Genomic DNA, 23206 nt, shown 5'->3' on the forward strand with positions numbered 1-23206 from the left:
CAAACACGCACACAAAAAATCACAATGCCAGTATTGAGGCAACTTACAATTTATCCCCCCCCCCTCAAACTACACATCCATTTAAAGGCAAGACAGTGTTTGCAATGTGCAAACATTCAGTAAGGACTCATATCTAACACAAAATTTCTAAACATGGAGTGAAGTTTTCTAAAAGACTATCGCTTGGCAAAATGTGCACAAAGATATCATTCAAGACCGTTTCATATTTCATATCATGATGAAAAACATTGCCAATACAAAATGTAATAAACTGATCATGCGATGCTAAAGTTCAGAGAGAAAAAATTGCAGGATTTAACAATTGAATAGTATTTTGAAATAAAAAAAGTTTAGCAATGCCATGGTTCCATCTGTGCTAATCTGAACTTCACAATGGCATGTCAGCACTAAGCATGACTTTAAGCCACAATTAAACTCGTTATGAAACACCATCCCTGATTTTTTTGGCACCTGGGATCAGGTCACCAGTCATACTGTACTTAAGTTGTGGATAAAACTGTGTGTGAAGTCATACTTAACTTACAAAAAGCTTTATGAAACACCTCCTAGGCACAATTTTCATACAGTTTTACAAATCATCTCTGCATACAGTTGCATAATGAATACGAGATCAAGTAGCAACATGCACAAACATGGGCATTATAATGACAGTGGAATGTTTCCTAGATCGTGAAATAAATACACAAAGCTATCATACATGTAGCAATCAAATCTTTTTCACATTATCATCTTAAAATTATGATAATTATCCTAAATTTGCAAATCGATCAATTATATCAATAGGCACAATAGCTCGGTTGGTAGAGGGGGGGGGCATTGTGGGGTTGCATACCAGCCCAGACATTTTTTTCGATTGATTGATTTCTTCAACAAGATATTCATCTTTCTAATGATGCAATCATTACAAAGTCCCTCAGAAAGAAGCGAAGTGGTCAGACAGGTCAGTCCTCTGATTACATTATAACAAACATTTCTGCTGTCTTACATGTCTGGTATCAATTAAAGGGATGGTCTGGGCTGAAAATATATCTAGGTTTCTTTTTTTCTTATGTTATCACATGAAATCATATTTCATTTTTTCATACATGTGTAAATGATGCATCTCCATTATGATAACATAAGTTGCAGCAATAAATAAATAATACACTTAATCAGTTGTCAATCCAATTGTTTTAGTTCTTGGTAGAAAAATTTTGAATAAACCTAATTTCATGTGATAAAAGACATAACAAGTGTGGACATCATCAGCCCACCTAATGCAAATTCATAGAGACATGCCTAGGAGACATTCACCGGAATAATGCAAATCTTTAAAATTCAATAACTTTATTATTTGTTAATGAAGCATGAACATTTTGTTTTGTGAATTTTACTATATTTATTGAGATATAAATATCTCCAGCCTGGACCATCCCTTTACAACTAAACAAACAAATTGTACTTATACTGTCATTGAAAAAAAAAGTGATATACCAAATTCCCAATCCTTCATTAAAAAATTGTAATATTCTCAAGATTTATTTAGCATTGGTTAATCTGATCACAAAATTGTATAATATACCCAGTCTCAGAAAGAATAATTGCATACATAACATGTGACATAGTACAACAAACAAAATTACAAAAGACAAATAAACATATAAAAATTAAGTAAAATCTAGAAACCATTCCATTAATTCCTAAAGATGCCATTAAAAGTTGCATATGTGCTCATAATTTTTGTATATTTTAAAAATACCAGTACTCTCCAACCATTTCGAGTTGTCAGGATCCTACAAATTAAAAACCTAAACTACGATTCCATAATATCTTTCTTTGTGACATGAAATTACTTTGTAACATACAATATCTGTAGAACAAGTTTTAACTGCCTAATATTTCACTTTCAGTGGCTAGAATGATATACCTTCTTGACACAAATATACAACATAACGAAAATGAAATCAAGAATTCATCTGACAGTAATCTGTATGTTCTGCTATCCAAAACTTTCAATCTATAACACAAATATATCAAGGCTCAGTATACACTCATAAGTCTAGGTGCAATTGAAAATAAAAGAGGACTTAAATAATTGACATACTTATATCTTGCATTTGAAAGACAAACTGTAACGATGCACCTATGCCTTTCACCCCTGTAGTATGCATCCCATCTAAATCTGTAGAGGCTCATTAATACATGATGCAACGAAGCCTAAAAACACATTTAATGTGAACAATATCAATGGGATATATGCGGTGTCATAAATTGTTGGAGAAAAATAAGGATGATAATCTTTTTCTCTTCTGCTGCTTGGCTAAAAAAAAATGTTTGCATATCAATTTTGTGCAAGGTTGAACACTTACACAAACTCATTACACCATCTTCTGTGATTCAGAAATCATAATGAATTCATTATTATTACTCAAAAAATGATATTGAAAGTGTTGTGATGTCAAAGAAAAAAATTCTGTGCTACTTTTGACAGTTTTGTGAGAGTTGAAACATATGTACATTTCTTCAAATAAGCAAGGTGATTTATCTCTCGTCTGAACACAAGAAATATTACTGAGATTTGTCGCACCTTGTCAAAACTAAGATAAAATGCCTGGGTACTTAGTTCTATTCATTAGTCACATTATGAAAGTTATTATCTAATGGTGAATAGTCTTTATGAAAAAGGTGACGAGCCATTCATTATTCTAAACCATCTCAAACTTGAATCCGATTAAGCTGAAATATGATCTTTGTAGAATACTATCCAAGTTTAAATTGCATGAAAGCAAAATGAATTCATTTCACACAATCAAGCTTTGTTGACTCATCAGGGAAAACTGTGCATTTTGATAGGCACTTCATCTTCTACTCGTTTTGTTAACAACCTTATGAACAGCCCACAGGTATATGAAACCAAATATTTCATAACATAACCAACTTTCTATGTTCCTATATCCCATGATTAGTTTGTTCACAGCCTACCTTTCATTTCATGTTCTATTTCCAAATCAAGAAGAGACATGAATATTCAGACTCGGCACCATGAGGCTCGACCGTCTCCAGTTAACATGAATTGCACACTAAAGCATGCAAGTCATGTGACTGACAGCACACATGATCGCTCACATGACTTGCATGTCAGCAGAGACTATAAAACTAGATATGCTACTCTGTCTTTTGATGACCTGATGGATCTTCGTCGTGTATTTCCTCTATCTTTGGACCATCCTGGTCCCTTCCTTCGTCTTCCTCCTCGCTGTCCTGGAACTCTGCATCCTCATCCATGGGTTCTGCTGTACAGATGCTGTAACAGATGAAGGTGATGAGCACGGTCGGTAGGGCAAGTAGAAGGGTCATCAGGATTGGATTAGCCAGCCACATCATCTATGAGAATAAGAAAAATTGACCAATTAAAACCGTTGTTACATTCCATACCTAATGTTAGTGCATGGTAAACATTCTCAACAAATATTTTTCTCCCACTTTTTTTTTCCTTTTTTTGGGGGGGAGGTATCTCCTTATAAAATATAACACTTCATTTTAGAATATGTGCATGATTTAGTATAAAGATTATTTTTTATCATTATTTGTATTTCTTTGAGCAAATAATGCAAACAAACACAATACAAATCAGTAAGTCCTTCTACATTGTGTGGACCAAAAAAAAAATAACAAAGCTAAGCTTAATTTGGCTATTTGTTACTGCATCCAATCTTTTCACACTCCTCCTTCACCCATTACATCAAGCAATGCACATGCACACAAAGACTCTTTCATCCATGCTAATGAGACCAAGACATGCAGACATAGCTACACACCTGACATGGCTTGGTCTCATCCGCATCTCTCCATCCTTCCCTCCATCCTTTCCACTCGTCCTCCTCTTCTTCCTCTCAGACATCATGCAGCTTGTGTCGGGGCCTAGCCCTCTGCCTCCTCCTTATATTCCGATGTGGGGCAGTACGGTAGCAATCATAGCAGGCCAAGCCAACGAGCCCCGTAGGGAATAGGATGGCTATGCAAGCAATGATGGGCATTGTATTCCAAAGCATCTAGGATTGTGATACCATAAAGCACAGAACAGATGCACAAACTTGTAGGAAGCAAGTTAAGCTAAGGAAGAATCCAGTCATTTGAGGAACTGTATAATACTTGCATACTACAGACAAAACTAGTATAGTACACTGAACTGAAAGCAAGGTCATAAATATAACTGAAAAATTTACAGCATGACATGTAAAAATATCAAATCAAGCCACATTTTCAGTCTACATGCTTTAAATATTCTTATTCAGATCATAAAACAAAAAAAAACAATGTTTGCATCATTTTCGAACAAATTTCATGTGTATATAATGAGACAATGATAACTTATAACTATAACTAAAGCTGTAAATTTGTATTTCAAAACTGACATTTATCTGCATCCAGTCAAAATCATTTCATGAACACAATCTCATTTATGAGGTACAATGTGACATTTTTTTTCTAAATGGTAAGGCAAATACAGTAAAAACAAACATCTTCATGTGATTTTACATATCATACACTACACAATTGCTAGATATTGCCCCTTTGTTCAATTTCAAATATCGCCACAACAAAATAAGCTATTTGCATTTGATAAAATCTATTATAAAGATGAAAAATTTTGTTAGATTTTGAACAGGAGTGTCATATGAATAATGTACTTTAATAGTCTATACTTTTCTGTAAAGGTACGAATATAATAAATTAACCAGTATGGCAGCACAAGGCTCTAAGTTCAATAAAATTGTCAATAAATTCTATAGAATTTCGGCAACTTGTTTTCCTTGCTTCATTCTACAACAAATAGACTTGTACCCTTTATTCTAGTGAGAGCACAACCCCCCCCCCCGCCCCTCCCACCCCATACCAGTACATTTCTGAAGTAAAGCAACCAGCCAGCTCTTGGAAGGGGCTATTTGGATGGGTTCATTCATTCCATAAAGAAAGATAGGATTTAAGTTTTGTCAAAAGAGTTTTATAAAGAACAAACAATGACCATTCATAACATACAGGATGTTACTTAAGAAGGGATAACAATCTTGTGCTTTCATAGATAAGTTCACTGAAAAGAGCTGATTAGGTACTTTAATCCTAGTCTCCATTGATCTTGCACAATGGTGATCAAACTACAGGTACAGGTAGGTTCTTTCAGCAAACATAGGGAATGAAGCAACTTCCTGTCAGGTTATCTATGAATCTATTCATTCATTCATCATTCAGCCATCAAACCATCTATCCAGCCATCAATCTATCTGTTATGTATCTAATTCATTTATCCATTCAGTTTTTTTTTATTATTCATATGCAGTTTCTTCCCTTAAATTACAGCAAACCTGACTCATTGTACAGCTACATTCAGACAAATCATGACAATGCTAAGTAGACACTGCATATACTATACTTCTGTCAATGGGATATGAGGAGGCATTTGCCTGGATATACACCAGGAAATCAATTAAAATATCTGAAAGGTAAGCACAAAAAAGTAATTGCACCTGTTTGACTACAAAAGGAGTGTATCCACGTGCACTTACCACAACACTCTTGATGATTTCATAGAAAACTCTGTAGATCTTTCTGAAGAAACTATTGCCTCCTTTAGCCTGAAACCAAATAAGAGTAAGGAAATATCACAGCATTTAAAAACAAATACACATAATCAGATTATATTGGCAACACTCTTGAAATTGAAATAAACTAAAATATATAACTAATATAATTCAACTAAATCAATGTTCACTCTGAACTACAATCTTATTGGGAAAAAGATACCAAGAACCATGTAGTACTTATTGGTTAAATGTAACCATGTAAAACCTTGCATTGCTGTACATCATTTATCCAGTATTACTTTGTGTTAAATTGAACCATTTTAAAACTAGCAATGCTGTACATCATTCATCAAGTAGTACCGTTACTCTGTGTTAAATTAAACTATATTACAACTTTCAATGCTGTACATCATTCATACAGTAGTACTTTGTGTTAAAACTTGCAATGCTGTACATCATTTATCCAGTAGTACTTTGTGTTAAATTAAATCATTTTACAACTAGCAATGGTGTAAATCATTCATCCAGTAGTACCGTTACTTTGTGTTCAATTAAACCATATTACAACTTGCAATGCTGTATATCATTCATACAGTAGTACTTTGTGTTAAATTAAACCATATCACAACTTGCAATACTGTACATCATTCATCCGGGAGTAATTTGTGTTAAATCAAACCATATCATGGTAGTACTTTGTGTTAAATTAAACCATATCCAGTTCTTTTGTCAAATCATCTTCATCAACGATAAATATTTGCTTGAACACTAACATTGCACGCTACAGCCTAAAATATCAAAACTAACCCAGCCCAAATTTCTCATGTTTATAACTGAGGGACTTTAAATAAGACTAACCTGAACAGTGCCATCGATGATACCGTTCATGAAGTTGACAAAGGATTCCTCGGTCTGCTGAAGAGGTTCGTCCAATTCATAATACAGGTATGTGACTGGGTCAATTACAAAGATACCCGGTACTTCTACTGACCTACACATAGATAGAAAATGAAAAAAAAAAGAAAAAATGTCATTGATGAAAGCTCTTTCATTATAGGAAAATAAGAAATGAATTTTCAAGAACAATGCTCAGTAAAAGAATACTTGGTGCTAGTTTTAAGTTTGTTGTACCACTCAGTGTGTTATTTAACTCTTTATCTATCATCCCTACTTTTTCGACTATCTTCTAAAATATCTAATATAATATTGTAAGAAAGTTGATGTTTAACAACCCCTCCTTAGTGTAGTTGCGATGATATCTAATACAAAGAGTCAGAGATCTCTTAAAGACCCACAACAGAGGTAAAAATTGACAAACAGGAAGTCTATAAGCTGCAAAAGCACAACGTATGTTTTTTAGTTTACAAGCGTTTGATTGGGATATGATTTGTCAATTTCATTCTTTGGTCCAGTTGGGGAATTTTTCATGGAATACTTCATTATTTTTTATATCAAAACAATCACAACAAATTATCAATCTAAAAAGAATCGCAACAAAGAGTCCATAAAAATTCACAGATTTGTAAATCAGAATTACACCAATAATATTCCTAAAGAATATTCTAGGTGGTGCTAATAGAATGAGAAAAAGTATGTTCCAGAAAGTTATGAAATAAAGTCATACCTTAGAATGATGTCACTCAGCATATTGCTGTCCTCCATGTATCCAAACTGGACTTTCCTGTAAAAAAATAGACAAATATAATCACATGTCACTGACAAGATACAAGCATAGTGTTAAGAGTGTAAGCTTTGCAACTCTTGAAAATATCCAATTTTTTTATCACCCCCCCAAAAAAAAAAATCTCACTTGGAACTGGAGGACAAAGAAACTGGGGGGGGGGGGTGCCACTACTATTATTTAAAAAAAATCTGCATATAGACAAACTTATATATTCAATTTCATTGCCTTATTAATGTCTATTTTTTTCCAAATAGCAGGAACACATAAAGAAACATAGAAATAGGAATAAGCAAACTATATTAAAGTAAACTAGGGATGACATACATATTCTTTGCACATTATTGTGCTGCAGATGGTTGTAGAGGTAATGCATCCTATCTTTATTAATTGTGTACAATTACAATACAATTTTTAAGGGAAGCTTTAGGTTTGTTTAAATAATTAGATGACCTATAGTTGTTTTGGAATGGACAATATAAATTACACACCATACATGTTTATCTGAGGAGTTCTAATAAGATCCCTAAAAATAAACCCTCTTACAATTTCCATCCTGAAGCAGCAACATTCATATATTAAGATATTTTCAATGGATCAGCAACTTTGTGCCATGTCCTGCTATTATGAAACTTACTTGTAGAATGTTTCTCTGTGATCAATTGCCACTTTCTTGATGAGTTCTAACATTAGATTATGGGGATGATCCTTCACGTTTGTAGCACTTGGATAAACAAGACCAACTGCAATAAGCTTTTCTGCAGATTAAAAAAAAAACATATTATATCTAATCCATCATCTTTAAAAGTAACTGCATCATATTTGTGGAACATCCAACCATTTCAATTGATAAATATTATATTATCTCACTATCCTCACAATATAATTACAAACATCACATTGTAACCATCATCATCACCAATACCATCATCATTAGTGAAGTAGGTTTCACAATACACCATGTATTGGGCTAATTTGTCTAATTAGCTTACCAGGACGTTCCACACACGTGTGAGCACTGCAATGTACGGGCGGAAGTGGTGGCTTTTGTCGTTCATACTAATAATAGGAAGAGAATGATATCTGACAGCATTTCCGGTCATCGATGGTTTTGCGCAGCCATTTTGAGTGTTATCGCCAACGTTTGCATGGAAACTTTCAGAAGTTAAACCATCATCATTGTCATCATCATCATCACCATCATCATCATCATCACCGTCATCATCCTGGATGTCATGTGACTTATCTAGCCAATCAGAGACATGTACCCTGCAAAATACCGTGCATACGGTACTTCGATGGAGTATATAAGGCCTGCTTTTACAAGCTTTGCTCAATTTTCCTAAGGACGACTAACACACTTGTCGAAACGTCGAGATTGAGTGGTCGTTTTCAGGACCAACACTTGCCTAAGAAAGATACATGGTGTACCGGGCAACCTACTACACTATTCTTCTTCGCCATGGAAACCTTCAGAAGTTACACCATCATCATTGTCATCATCATCATCATCATCATCACCATCACCATCATCATCATCATCGCCATCACCGTCATCATCCTTATCACCATCATCATCACCATCATCATCATCATTACCATCATCACCATCACCATCATCACCATCACCATCATCATCATCACCATCATCATCATCATCACCATCATCACTATCATCACCATCATCATCATCATCATCACCACCACAACCATCACCATCTTTGGATCTTAATTGATTTGCAAAATCATGATTACACTCACCCGTTCTGCCTATGTCATTGATATTATCATTGCCAATCCTCAAGAATGCCGGAAACCTTTCTGCTCCGATCCATTCTGATAGGTGTTCTTCTGAAAGACTTCCTTCAGGTGCTGTACAAGGAAATCAATAAAACTGAAATTCACACATGTTTTCCTTTAATTTCATTGACAGGAGATAAGATTGATAAGAGACTACATGCCCCCATGTGTTCAATTCACAATGCTACTTAGCACAGAATGCTCCAATGGTACTAACTTTGCAACGGGGGGGGGCATGTAAAATGTTCAGCAGTTTGAAAAGTTGTACTTTTCACACTATTCTCTTATTGTTGTTTTTAAGCTGTTTTCTTAATGCTCAATTTTTATCTGTTTTCGCTTTTATGTAAGTACCCAATGAATAGGGTCATATGGTCTTTATTGACTACAGTAATTCAGTTATTAAACTTTATTTGACCCTGGAAGTCCAGAGGTTGCTCAATCTATAATCTGTCATGTTCACTATGTGTTGTATTACATTGTACCAATTCCATATAATTTCCATTGCCAAAATAGAATAGTAATAATAATGTACCATTGCTACACATTACACGGTGATGCAATTGCCTACAGAGTCGGATAACCGGTACATACCAGGATGTGACACAATAATGCTAACCCTCATTGAATGCAATTCCTCAGTATGAAATGGGTGACCAACCACACTAATGTTTACCAAACAACCATCATTAAGAGGTTCTTGACAAGTTTTCCAGCTTAATTAAGACTAGTTTTAGACTTACAGCTTTACAGCTACGATAATATATAGAAAATTACTACTTCTTTGTGAAAATATGAATGGAATAAAAACAAATTGAATACAAACCAATACTTTGGCTTATTTCCTTGCTATTTAAAATGTTAGAGGAAAATGCTAGTATATCTACTAACCTTCATATTGATAATGATGATCATCTTTAAACACCATGATGGCTGGTATATTCTCTGGCCTCGCCCCCTCTGGTATGACATCAGGTTTCACATGGTAATAAAAGGCATCTAGAATACGCTTATCAGCAACCTTTGAGAATAACGTCTGCGAAAAGAAAACCCCAAGAACCTAGTTAAGAAACAGGGTTTCTCTTTTAAGAGGTGATCCAGCTCTGAAAAGTGTTTGTGGGCCAGTGAATCAGAAGAACATTAACAGTATACACTTCATACAATTCATTCTACTCACCACATGGGCATGATACAAAAAAATCATCAGTGTAGGAAATACATGAGTGTGACAGGTGATTTCGTCTTCATGACAGCCAAAATCAAAACCTAAAGTGGAATGCGTTGGGTCAACCATCTTTTCCAAAGTTTTCCTCAATATCTGCCCCATATTTATTCAATAACATTAATAAAATCAACCTTCTACATACATGTATGTGAAGAATACTGCTTTTACAGCAAAAAAAAGCCCTTGAAATTTTTAAAGAAATAGCCCCCCCCCCACTTCAAATTCAGCCATCGTCTCAATGTGCCCCCCCAAAAAAAACAAATAAAATAAAATTGTCCCATGAAAATGAATAATTTCCTACCCTGGAAATAATAAATGTTCACATATAAAGACATCAGGGCTAATGGTCATAAAACATTTCCAAGCTAGTTGTCAACTAATCACTTTGATGTAAGTACACAGTTTCGAAAAGGCTTGCCTTATTGACCTGTTTAATACAGATTCAGTATAATCAAGGAGGTTCCACTTTGAACCTCCTTCGCATAATACAAACTACCATGATATCATATGTAGGAGCATATTAAGCTCTTTCACATGATTGGGATGCCGCTGGGATTAAAGTATAATTCAGGTGGAATTTTCTTTGAAGAAAAAATAAGGAATATTCGTGCCAAATGTATTCTATTGTTTGCTATTATATTTTCATAGAAATATATTAATGTCAAATCTGTAATTTATATTGAATTTTCTATTATGTTATGTCAACACTGAACAAAAAGATTTAATCTGAAATGTTTGTGTTGAGAAGTACCGAGCACAAATATGTAATGTTTTTGTCAAGTTAAATCTGTCTAAAATATGAAGATTTTGGGGGAAATTACACCTCAATATTTTTCAGCTCCTGATGACAAAGCGATTTGATGAAAGGGCATGACATACTCATTTGCTTGATATCAAAAATTGTCATGATAAAACAAATATTTTACAAGATACAGTAAATTTTATGATGTTTGGCAAATGTCAACTTTTCTTTGAATTTCCTGGGTGTATGTAAACTTCTGGCCTCAACTGTATTTCCCTCAGACCCCTGCCTGAGTTATCTCAAGCACCGGGTTCAGTTGGTAAAGGTTGAAGAATATGGACCTTGATACATACATGCTAGTATGATTAATTAAAATCTAAAAATAAGCAGATATCGTTATAAGGCAGTACATGTATAACAAATAGAGCAAACATTACAATGCAGCCTTGACTACCCCCTAAAACTATAAACATTCAAAATTTCATGAATGAAAAAAGGCAATTTTTTAACATTCTCCTGCTTTTTTCATTAAAATGCTATTGAGACCAAAACACAGAATTTGATATTTTCATATGTCTTTGGCAACAAAACTTCTGTTGTTATTGTACGCAAAACTGTTCACTTACTGCTAATTCACTAGAGGTATCTTCAGCAACTATAACAAAGAATACAAGTTTGCTTTTTCTATACTGTTGTAAAGTATTGGAACTTGTGAGTTGTTTCACTGCAGGTCTGCAACAAAGAAAAAAAATAAGTAAAACTTGGTTAAAAATGAAAATAGTGAGGACTGGAAGGGGTAAAATAGCTGAAATTGGTATTGTTTTATTTCCCAGAAAAGCAGTACAAATCACTAACATCAAATATTTAAATCCTTCCATTTTTTCTGGTTTGATATCAACTCCTCACTAAATAAATTGTCTTTAGTGATTTTCCTCCCTCCCTATCAAATACAAAATATAAAAATTATCTCATATATGATTTCTGTCCACATTTATTTTTAATCCAATTAACCTACAAAATGTGTGAATTCAATCATATAAAATGTTTAGATTTGACAAATAAATCATGGCCCTTATCACTAACAATAGAGTCAAATGCACAATTGATAGCAACTCTACATATCATGTAGAAAAACTCATGATTGATCATAAATATCTGTAGTACTTTTTTTTGTTACAGGACCTACAGTAATACTATTGTTGCATAATTGCAATCTCAGGTCCTAGTACAGGCATGTTGTAAAGAGCATCTGCAAATGACAGAAGCATATTGCTGATTCAATTTTCATTTCATCCTATAATTAGGGATTGAGTTCGTCATGAAAGCAATGACTCACCCTTGTGCTTTTACTGCAAAATCAATGATATCTTGAGAGGTCCTTCCACCGGTATGTGTAAAAACTTTATCTCCTTCAATGCTGAAATTCAGAACATTTCAAAAATCAATCATAACTGAAGATACATTTCAATGTGAAAGGGAAAAAGAGTAAGTTTATCAGCATTCGCAGTGCACTGATGTGTAAATTCATAAAATAATGGAAGTCAGTTGATAAAATTGGCTATAATAATTAATAATTCATTCATCAATGATTATGACATACAATACACATATTATACATACGGTATTGTGCATTTTAATAGGAGAGGGATTCCATTACAAAAGGACATCCAAGTTTTATCTTCCCATAAGCAAAAATGAGGGAGGGGTCTATTAAATCCATTTCTACACTTTATAATTTTAGTATTAATATCAACATATAATTTTGATATTATCTTGTGGATGAAAAATATGATTATATACCTCTTCTACACATTAATGGTATTGAATGGAGTCAGAATAGTTGAAGTATTTCTGACATTAAAAGAAAATCCTAGGAATTCTTTTTTTTTCCTTTTTTTTAATTCAACTTTTCTAACTTACTATTTGATAGTTGGAAAGCCCCTCACATCAAACATGTCCATCGCCTCTGTAATAAAACAATCAAAAGTGAAAGTGATATAAATAATTCAAGTAAGAATAAAGGAAGTATTTACAATGTACCAGTAACTCTGCTTGAATGGGGAATTGATAAGTGCTTTAAAGGCAGAAATCAATGTACTTCTAAGAGAGGAATAGCTATGTAATCCCAATTGAACTTCTCTTCTTCACAGTAATATTCTATTGTACCAATTGACAAACACTTCTATTTTTGGCTCATGTCTTTCACAGGTTGTAGTATTTTGGGGTTGCGAAATTAAAGTTTTATATAATTGGGTCTTTTTTCACAAGCAAAAAAAGGGGGGTTGCTGTAAAATGAAGGTAATTTGGGGTTGGCTCCAAAATTTAGGTCATTACTTTTTTATACATGGAAGCCACAGGGGGTTATAAAACCCCTAATCCGCCCCCCCCCCCCCCCCCATAGATCTGCCACTGATGAACTGTAAAAAGAAAGCAAAAAACAAGGAGAGAATCAATCTTATCAGAAGGAATTATAGGAGAAATTTAATACTTGTTTCATCATAATCGGTTATAGAATAAGCGAGTTATGGAAGTTTGAAAAGTCGTGTTGTACTTTCTATGGAGATCCTCAAATTGGCAAACATGCTTCGAAATGGCTGATTTTGTGGACAACTCTCCATTTGTTTTGTACACAAAATTTCCCCTTTATTTTACGTATTTCACATTTTCTCTTCCTGACATTGCTCAGGAGGAGGCAAGATGCAATTTGAAAGATAATGGGGAAAATCTTAAAATTTGTGTACAAAACAAATGGAGAGTTGTGACAGTTGTCCACAAAATCTGCCATTATGAAGCATATTTACCAATTTGAGGATCCCCATAGAATGTACAGCAAGACTTTTTAAATGTCCATAACTTGCTTATTTGTTTACCGATTTTGGTGAAACTTGGTTTGAATTGTTTCATTTCATCTCATTTCACTCTTTTACAATAAAATTGCTTCTTTTCTTGAGATTTAGTTTCCTTTAATGCACTTACTTCCATAACGTGTCCCATCTAGTCTAGCTACATGAAGATTAGGATGACTCTTCATCATCATAAGTCCAACGTTTGCCCATACTGGCTTTAATTTCTGACAGTGACCACACCAAGGTGCATAAAACTGGGGAACAAATGGCAATTATTTTATAAATTCAGTAAAATGTGCACATAAAAGACAGGAAAAACATTATCGGCAACATTCTGACACTGGGCCGAATGCAAGAATTAGAATCACTGTACATGTACGTATATTATGAAATGTGCAAATAGTCATATTATTCAAATACATGTATAGTGAAAATTATTCATGCATAATAGAAAATGGACAGGTATTTCAAATGAGAAAACATTTTATATTTAAAGGGATGCTCCAAGCTGAAAATATTTATATTATCTAAGAAAAAAATAGAGTAAAATTCTCAATGCAAAATGCAGAAAATTTCATCGAAATATGATAATAGCGAATTTATGGAAATTTAAAGTTTACCAATATATTGTGAAACAGTTATATGCACGTCATCATGAATATTCATTAGATGGGCTCATGATGTCACATCCCCACTTCCTTTTTAAATCATAATTGTTTGATCTTTTATCATACATGTGTAAATGATACATGTACATGTATGTCTCCCCTGTAATTAAATAAGTTGCAGCAATTAACATTTCATGCACTTAATCAGTGTTTGTGAAGGAATAAAATCAAATAAATATAATTTCATACAATAAAATACAAAAGAACAAGCGGCCAAGCGGGATATGACTTCATTAGTTTGTTCACTGAATATTCATGAAGACATGCCTAGAACTAATTCAGCAGAATAATGCAAATATTTAAAATGCCATAAGTTTTTTATTCCTTGTCCGATTTTTCTTAATCTGTTCAAATCATCTTATTTTCAGCCTGGATTACCCCTTTAAGGACTGCTTTTTTAAAATATAGCGACGTCATGCTGACAGTGCGAACACCACTCACAGAACAAAGGTGGGGCTTGAATGCAAAGGGGGGGGGGGCAGTGCAAAATACATGTACTGCATCATTCATGTAACATCTTTTCTTTAGACATGGTGTCAAACTAGTTTCTTCACTTGTTTTTAACTAATAAATTTAATAGTTGGCATTTGGTTTGCACTGAAGGTGTATACATGTAAGCTAATGTACACAATGGGGTTCTCTCTCGGGTGCTTAAACGTATCTCATAAAACATGAAAGCCCTGATCAAGCAAACAGCTCAAACTGCTATGACAGAGCTTGAAAAAATGAAGCAAATGCTAATAAATGCATAAGCAAAAGGTTTGTTTTATCTTTTATGCATACACCTCTTAGAGATTAAAAACATATGATCTAAAATATCTATAGGCCTATTTCTTTTGTGTGTAAGAAATCAGACAGAGTTCACTTTTTAACGACCTTGACTAGATATTACACTGGATAATAAATAGATCACATTACTTTTTATCAACAAATACTATTATAACTTGAAAAAAAATGATTTATTCAGTTACCTCAACAAGCCACTTTCCATGCTCTTTTGCTTCAATAAACCTGAAATTAAATAAAGAGCTTCTGATGAATTTCAAATCATATATCATATCAAACAAAATCCATTTTGATGACGACAAATCGTCAAACAAAGCTGTTGAAAGAACAGAAAGTCAAAGTTATTTCCACAACAAATTAGGTGAAATATTACTGCATGAACATAACCAACGTATGGCAATAATACACCACAGAATAAACAAAATAACAACAGACAATTTATCAATGAGAAGGATGGCTGCTAAAATGTGTAAAACTAGTTAAACAATCATCTGGCATAAAGACAAACTATATACGGTACTGTAATATTAAGTGGAATTAATACTTCAAATTCTGTTCAGAAAATATATTTTGAAATTTCATTTGAGGTTAATACTTAATAATAAGGTCAAAATGCATTTGTTTTAATAAGACATACGAGGTACACATTGAAGCATAATTTAATTTGAGAAAAAAAGCAACAAAAAGCAAAACATGCTTTTACATTCTAAAATACAAAAATGATAATTTTAAATATTCAGTTTTGCACAGAAAAAATAAACCTCTTTTTGATGTAATTATTCTGGATTACATGTACATGAAGGAAATATCTTATTTCTAAAATTAAAATTGTCACTTCTTTTTACACATTGTTGATGAAATTTAGAACAAGAGATAGACTATTGTCCAAAAATAATTTTACAGTTTCCATACAGGAACGATACACCAAATTAAAATTTCAATGATTATGCTAAAACCACAATAAACCATGTTTTTTTAAATGACACAGCACCAATTACATGTAGCCTTATTTTTAAAGGTCAGTTTAAAGTTGGTTCAGTTTGGAATGAAAGCACTTTACACGTGGGTTTGAAAAGAGGCCTGGTTTAATAGTGCAAGTCATATTGTTTGGATTAACTTCCTGGTTCATGGCTCCTTTTCCTCATAGTACTTCCTGGCAGCTTGCTTGCTGGAAGCATTATCTCTCCTACATCCTGGATCACTGTTTAACCACATGTTATACAAATTGCACCCTATAAATGGCCACACATGGAATCACAAATGTACATCACACATCTGTTATATCAGCTGCTGTTTTCTTTCATGGGGAAAATCTTTACTTAGAAAACTGAGCAAAATCTAAATATGAAAATATGCAAAAAGAAAAATATCAGGATTTAGGTAAATAGCAAATGTGAGTGTAATGGACCCCCCCCCCCCATAAAAAAGGAGGGATTCTCAACATTTTGTATGTAAAATTGTCAAGACAGCTGACTAGAAAATAAATCTAAGCAGAGTTGAATAGATATTTAGTTAATCAAACTAAGGACTTATATTTCAGACATATGACTGTATGCACTGAACTACCTCCTTCAATAATGATATTGTACTTGCCTGTCATCCAGTTCAATCACGTTACTTCTGACAATGTCCAAGGATAATAGGATCAGCAAGACTGCAGAGTATGAAAAATAAATGAATTCAAACTGAATAATCATATATTAAATTGAAAGATGATCAATGGAAAAACAGAAACATAATCTACAATGTAGGGCCTATTATCAAAATCATACACCACAAATATGATATCATACTCTGTAAAAAAAAAAAAGCTGCAAATGTTGCCACTTGCACAAAAAGTCAACAGGCAGAAACTTAGAGAGGCAATTGAAACATAGCATGGTTTCAATCAGGCCTTTCAATTGTCTGGCTTGCCGACTCGACTGTGCAATAGATTTTCATGAAAAAAATCAATGCTGACACAACCTTATAAGGTCGTCCCTTGAACCGTTTACGTATGACATACTTCCGGCTAGCGATGTCGTTTTGAAGAACAATTTATAGATTAAAATTATCATTTCACAAATAATAAAATTTATTATGTGATTATAAATAATTAGCAGTACCGGTATTATACTTATATTTATAATCATGTAATATATTCTATCATTTGCGAAATATTTTTTATCTAGAGATCTATAAATTGTTCTTAAAAGAGGCATCGCTAATCAGATGTACGGTACATCATACGTAAGTGGTTCAAGGGACGACCCTATTGTATTTTCGTTGTGTACGTTTGGATCGAGGGATCTAAACGACATTGGTCTGGTAAGAAACCTTTATTTCTTAACATTTTAATTGACTATTTCTTTAAACCTTAATTAATGAAATCACCATTTACATGATTTACAATAAAAAAAGATGGATATCCTAGGGAAATCCATCTTTGTTTTGGTCAGTCTCTTAATATATCATACATGGACGAGGGTTCAGACTCCAATGATGACGAAGTATGTCAATTTTTTTTTTAAAAAGACATCATCATGGAGTCCTCAAGTCAAGACTAGGCCAGGGGCCTAAGTAACTAGTAAGTAAGTAGGCCTAACTAACATTAGCATAACTCGTGAATCGTAATTTAGAGTGTCGTTTCGGACGTAACTTAAGCACAACTACACTGCAGCTGCCTACACTACAGCCGCCTTTACTTTCATGACTCTAAGTCTAAGTAGACTCTACACTGACACTTGGCCACCAGCCGCCACCGCACCTAGCCAGGAGGCGTTCTGGGGTAAAAATCATAGTACTATTCGTACCTTTTACCCCCTAACGCCAGGCACTTGCAGGTATAGGGCCGCACGTCGGAAAGGAAAATGCAACTATACAAATGCACCAAACAGCGCCTTATAATTTGAATCTGACGTTAACACTTCTGTACATGGGTATAAATATCGGTTAGGAAAGTTTGGTATGTTTGGTAATGAAAGGGAACAAAAATCGCAGAAATGGGATGAAGAAATAAAAGTAGAAGAGAGTTTCCTACTCACATTTGTTGTCTTCGCCATCTTGGATCCATTGTTAATGCAACCTAGTTACGTGACGCTTATAGAGGGCGGCAAAATCAAGTGCTAAAATGTCCCGCTTCAACCACTGAACCAGGGGGGTGTTTCATCAATATTGTCGCGCGACAACTATCAGCGCTGACAGTTGTCGCGTGATTTTGCCGCCCTCTATAAGCGTCACGTAACTAGGTTGCATTAACAATGGATCCAAGATGGCGAAGACAACAAATGTGAGTAGGAAACTCTCTTCTACTTTTATTTCTTCATCCCATTTCTGCGATTTTTGTTCCCTTTCATTACCAAACATACCAAACTTTCCTAACCGATATTTATACCCATGTACAGAAGTGTTAACGTCAGATTCAAATTATAAGGCGCTGTTTGGTGCATTTGAATGGGTTGCATTTTCCTTTCCGACGTGCGGCCCTATACCTGCAAGTGCCTGGCGTTAGGGGGTAAAAGGTACGAATAGTACTATGATTTTTACCCCAGAACGCCTCCTGGCTAACCGCACCGTGGCTGATGCATGATAAGCACATCAAGACGATTTTCAAAACCGGGAAGAGCTCCGCAAAACTAAAGCAGGGGGTCCGCCTCTCTCGCCCGGCCCCCGGGCTCTCGCCTCGTCTCCTCCTCATCCTCACTGCACTCAGGTCTCAGTGTCAGATTTTCCTCACCTCCAAATGCTACGCTAACATGCTTCATTATGACGGGTTGTTTGCTATATCTCCTCAGCATAACGTCATCCATATCAGCTGTAGTATTGTAGATTACAGTATATTATTGGTAAAGAAAAAAAAAACATTGACTCTTGAGAAGTTTAGTGACAGTACTTTGGCTTTTTTGGTCCTACTTGTGACTGTCTCTCAGTTTCCTCTTTGCCTTGACTCGTCGCGGGTACATATCGTTCGTTCGTGCATATCAAATCTCATTCTCAACAATTATTGATCGTTAACTTCAGCTTACGGTTTTACCATAGAGATGTGTTATATGATTATACTCGATGGATTCTACGGAGGAAAATAGTCGGTGAAATTAGGATTGTATATAATACTTGTATAGTATCTTTGATGCGTCGTTTGTATTTAGGGGCGGGCCCCTCGCCCCCCCCCCCGCATCCGCCTATGATACTGTATGCAAATCCCAGTCGGTATACATGCATGGGGAACTGATGACATAACTCACTCACTATTTCTTTTGATTATATGAAATATTCTAATTTTCTCCTCATTGTCTAGTGAGAAAAAGTTTTATTTATCCCATGAATTTCCCCAGAGCTAGGGCCACTTGCATTAATTGGCCAGTGGATACCATGCGCGACCAAAAAAAAATGTAAAAAGTCTTTTTCAAGATAGGGCACGTTACGTATGGTAAGTAACGTAATAAGGGTGTCAGAAACACTAAAATCATGAAAAAGGCGGGGATAAAGGGTATCTATTTTCGATAGGAAAGCTACTTGTTTAGGGTCAAATTTGCAAGGGTGTAAAAAATTAAGATTAAAATGTTTTAAAAAGGATGTACTTTTTGTCCTGGGTGGCGTGCGCCTGTAATCCAAGCTATGTGGGGAAGTTACAATTTTTTTTTTTTTAACAAGTGCACACCTAGTTATCATTAATGCATATAGCATTTCCATTTATTTTCAAGCAGGATAAAAGAGCATTGTACATTAAATGCCTTGCTCACAGGCATATCTGCCGCGGCCGGGGATCGAACCCCGGACTTTTTTTATGTATAGCCAGGCGCCTTAGACCACTCGGCCACGGCACCTCCACTTGTATAGTATCTTTGATGCAGAGGTTCGATCCCTGGTCACGTCTTTCGGATGGTGACGTTACTCGGTCCCAGACGCAAATAATCATATCTGAGTGATACAAGTCTGACAAAACTCAAATACACACACACACACGCCCCAAGAGTCAACACTACGTGTTTAGAGTATGATTTTGCGCGAGATGTGGGAGGTGCAGGGGCTGTAATAAACCCAATCAGATAAAACCGACGACAGTGTAGTCTGCTGGGCAAACCCTTCACTCGAAATGAGGGTCTGAATGTGCAGCCTACTCATGCCTTGTGCACTGAAGGCTCTCTCGCTGTTTTGTATGTGCTAGTCTTTGCGTGGAGGCACACTTGTTGATCAAAGTTCCAATGAGGGTCTGTGCCTCCAGACCAGGGGCGGAAATCTCTCCCAAAAGGTAGGAGGACAAGGGTCTGGAAAATTTGACACGCAAAAAAAAAGAAAAAGAAAAAAAAGGACATCTCGTCCAAAAACGCACGTTTTATTCCCATTTTCAGTGATATATTTCTTAGCATCACCAAAGACCCAAAATAGTAGGGGGGACATTTGATATTGTATCCCCCTACTATTTTGAGTAGGGGGGACACGACCCCCCTGTCCCCCTGGGATTTCCGCCCATGCTGCAGACTAACGACAGTGCACGTAAAAATACTGTTGTACTTGTTTAGGGGGTCAATGCAGAGAACACTTGCCAAGAGTAATTGTTTTGTTTCCAATACTTGTTAAGGGTAGGGTTTCACACACCAATACTTGTTAAGCATGTTAAGGGGTGCATTTTCAGAATATGTAAAATATGTAGGGTGCTTTTCGCGACCCCATGGTCGCGCATGGTATCCTTTCGTCAATGAAGTGGCCCCCCCCCCCCCCGGGCCCTGAACATGTTGAATTAACATTTTGTGGTTCAGTCAAGTTGGTCTTCATTGTCTAATCTGTAAAAGGAAATATTGTATAATTAAAAACAATAAAAAAACAAAAGAAATAGTAAAGGGCATCATCGATTCTCTCATTTGCATATGTGACTAAATTGTGATGTTGTGAAAATTAGGCGAAATTTCTGTTTAGAATGTCATAACTTTCTTATTTTACATCCGATTTTGATATGCTTATCTGATAAGGTCGTCCCTTGAACCGTTTACGTATGACATACTTCCGGCTAGCGATGCCGTTTTGAAGAACAATTTATAGATAAAAATTATAATTTCACAAATAATAAAATTCATTATGTGATTATAAATAATTAGCAGTACCGGTATTATACTTATATTTATAATCATGTAATATATTCTATCATTTGCGAAATATTTTTTATCTAGAGATCTATAAATTGTTCTTAAAAGAGGCATCGCTAATCAGATGTACGGTACATCATACGTAAGTGGTTCAAGGGACGACCCTATTGTATTTTCGTTGTGTACGTTTGGATCGAGGGATCTAAACGACATTGGTCTGGTAAGAAACCTTTATTTCTTAACATTTTAATTGACTATTTCTTTAAACCTTAATTAATGAAATCACCATTTACATGATTTACAATAAAAAAAGATGGATATCCTAGGGAAATCCATCTTTGTTTTGGTCAGTCTCTTAATATATCATACATGGACGAGGGTTCAGACTCCAATGATGACGAAGTATGTCAATTTTTTTTTTAAAAAGACATCATCATGGAGTCCTCAAGTCAAGACTAGGCCAGGGGCCTAAGTAACTAGTAAGTAGGCCTAACTAACATTAGCATAACTCGTGAATCGTAATTTAGAGTGTCGTTTCGGACGTAACTTAAGCACAACTACACTGCAGCTGCCTACACTACAGCCGCCTTTACTTTCATGACTCTAAGTCTAAGTAGACTCTACACTGACACTTGGCCACCAGCCGCCACCGCACCTAGCCAGGAGGCGTTCTGGGGTAAAAATCATAGTACTATTCGTACCTTTTACCCCCTAACGCCAGGCACTTGCAGGTATAGGGCCGCACGTCGGAAAGGAAAATGCAACTATACAAATGCACCAAACAGCGCCTTATAATTTGAATCTGACGTTAACACTTCTGTACATGGGTATAAATATCGGTTAGGAAAGTTTGGTATGTTTGGTAATGAAAGGGAACAAAAATCGCAGAAATGGGATGAAGAAATAAAAGTAGAAGAGAGTTTCCTACTCACATTTGTTGTCTTCGCCATCTTGGATCCATTGTTAATGCAACCTAGTTACGTGACGCTTATAGAGGGCGGCAAAATCAAGTGCTAAAATGTCCCGCTTCAACCACTGAACCAGGGGGGTGTTTCATCAATATTGTCGCGCGACAACTATCAGCGCTGACAGTTGTCGCGTGATTTTGCCGCCCTCTATAAGCGTCACGTAACTAGGTTGCATTAACAATGGATCCAAGATGGCGAAGACAACAAATGTGAGTAGGAAACTCTCTTCTACTTTTATTTCTTCATCCCATTTCTGCGATTTTTGTTCCCTTTCATTACCAAACATACCAAACTTTCCTAACCGATATTTATACCCATGTACAGAAGTGTTAACGTCAGATTCAAATTATAAGGCGCTGTTTGGTGCATTTGAATGGGTTGCATTTTCCTTTCCGACGTGCGGCCCTATACCTGCAAGTGCCTGGCGTTAGGGGGTAAAAGGTACGAATAGTACTATGATTTTTACCCCAGAACGCCTCCTGGCTAACCGCACCGTGGCTGATGCATGATAAGCACATCAAGACGATTTTCAAAACCGGGAAGAGCTCCGCAAAACTAAAGCAGGGGGTCCGCCTCTCTCGCCCGGCCCCCGGGCTCTCGCCTCGTCTCCTCCTCATCCTCACTGCACTCAGGTCTCAGTGTCAGATTTTCCTCACCTCCAAATGCTACGCTAACATGCTTCATTATGACGGGTTGTTTGCTATATCTCCTCAGCATAACGTCATCCATATCAGCTGTAGTATTGTAGATTACAGTATATTATTGGTAAAGAAAAAAAAAACATTGACTCTTGAGAAGTTTAGTGACAGTACTTTGGCTTTTTGGTCCTACTTGTGACTGTCTCTCAGT

At 35.4% G+C, this 23206-nt stretch overlaps 1 protein-coding gene across 3 annotated transcripts; it reads right to left on the bottom strand.

Moving 5' to 3' along the window:
- Positions 1–2315: 2315 nt before the first annotated feature.
- LOC121407582 (protein disulfide-isomerase TMX3-like) lies at positions 2316–23174 on the bottom strand. 3 transcript variants are annotated; one of them, XR_005968929.1, is made up of 15 exons: positions 19043–19266; positions 16921–16981; positions 15513–15552; positions 14004–14127; positions 12948–12993; positions 12364–12444; positions 11654–11759; positions 9952–10096; positions 9025–9135; positions 7901–8021; positions 7207–7263; positions 6441–6573; positions 5565–5633; positions 3819–4052; positions 3298–3384 (listed from the first exon to the last, which is right to left on the bottom strand). XR_005968929.1 is itself a non-coding variant. In XM_041598724.1 (14 exons), the coding sequence occupies exons 1-14, from the start codon at positions 23084–23086 to the stop codon at positions 3166–3168; spliced, it is 1386 nt and encodes a 461-aa protein (XP_041454658.1). In that variant the 5' UTR covers positions 23087–23174; the 3' UTR covers positions 2316–3165. The 3 variants fall into 3 exon arrangements, 2 of the variants coding, with proteins under 2 accessions (XP_041454658.1, XP_041454657.1); XM_041598724.1 differs by lacking the exons at positions 3819–4052; positions 19043–19266 and adding an exon at positions 23014–23174 and having other exon boundaries at positions 2316–3384; XM_041598723.1 differs by lacking the exon at positions 3819–4052 and having other exon boundaries at positions 2316–3384; positions 19043–19262.
- Between the last annotated feature and the right edge of the window lie 32 nt (positions 23175–23206).

This window comes from Lytechinus variegatus, chromosome 2 (assembly GCF_018143015.1).
Source record: "Lytechinus variegatus isolate NC3 chromosome 2, Lvar_3.0, whole genome shotgun sequence".
NCBI classification, from domain to species: domain Eukaryota; kingdom Metazoa; phylum Echinodermata; class Echinoidea; order Temnopleuroida; family Toxopneustidae; genus Lytechinus; species Lytechinus variegatus.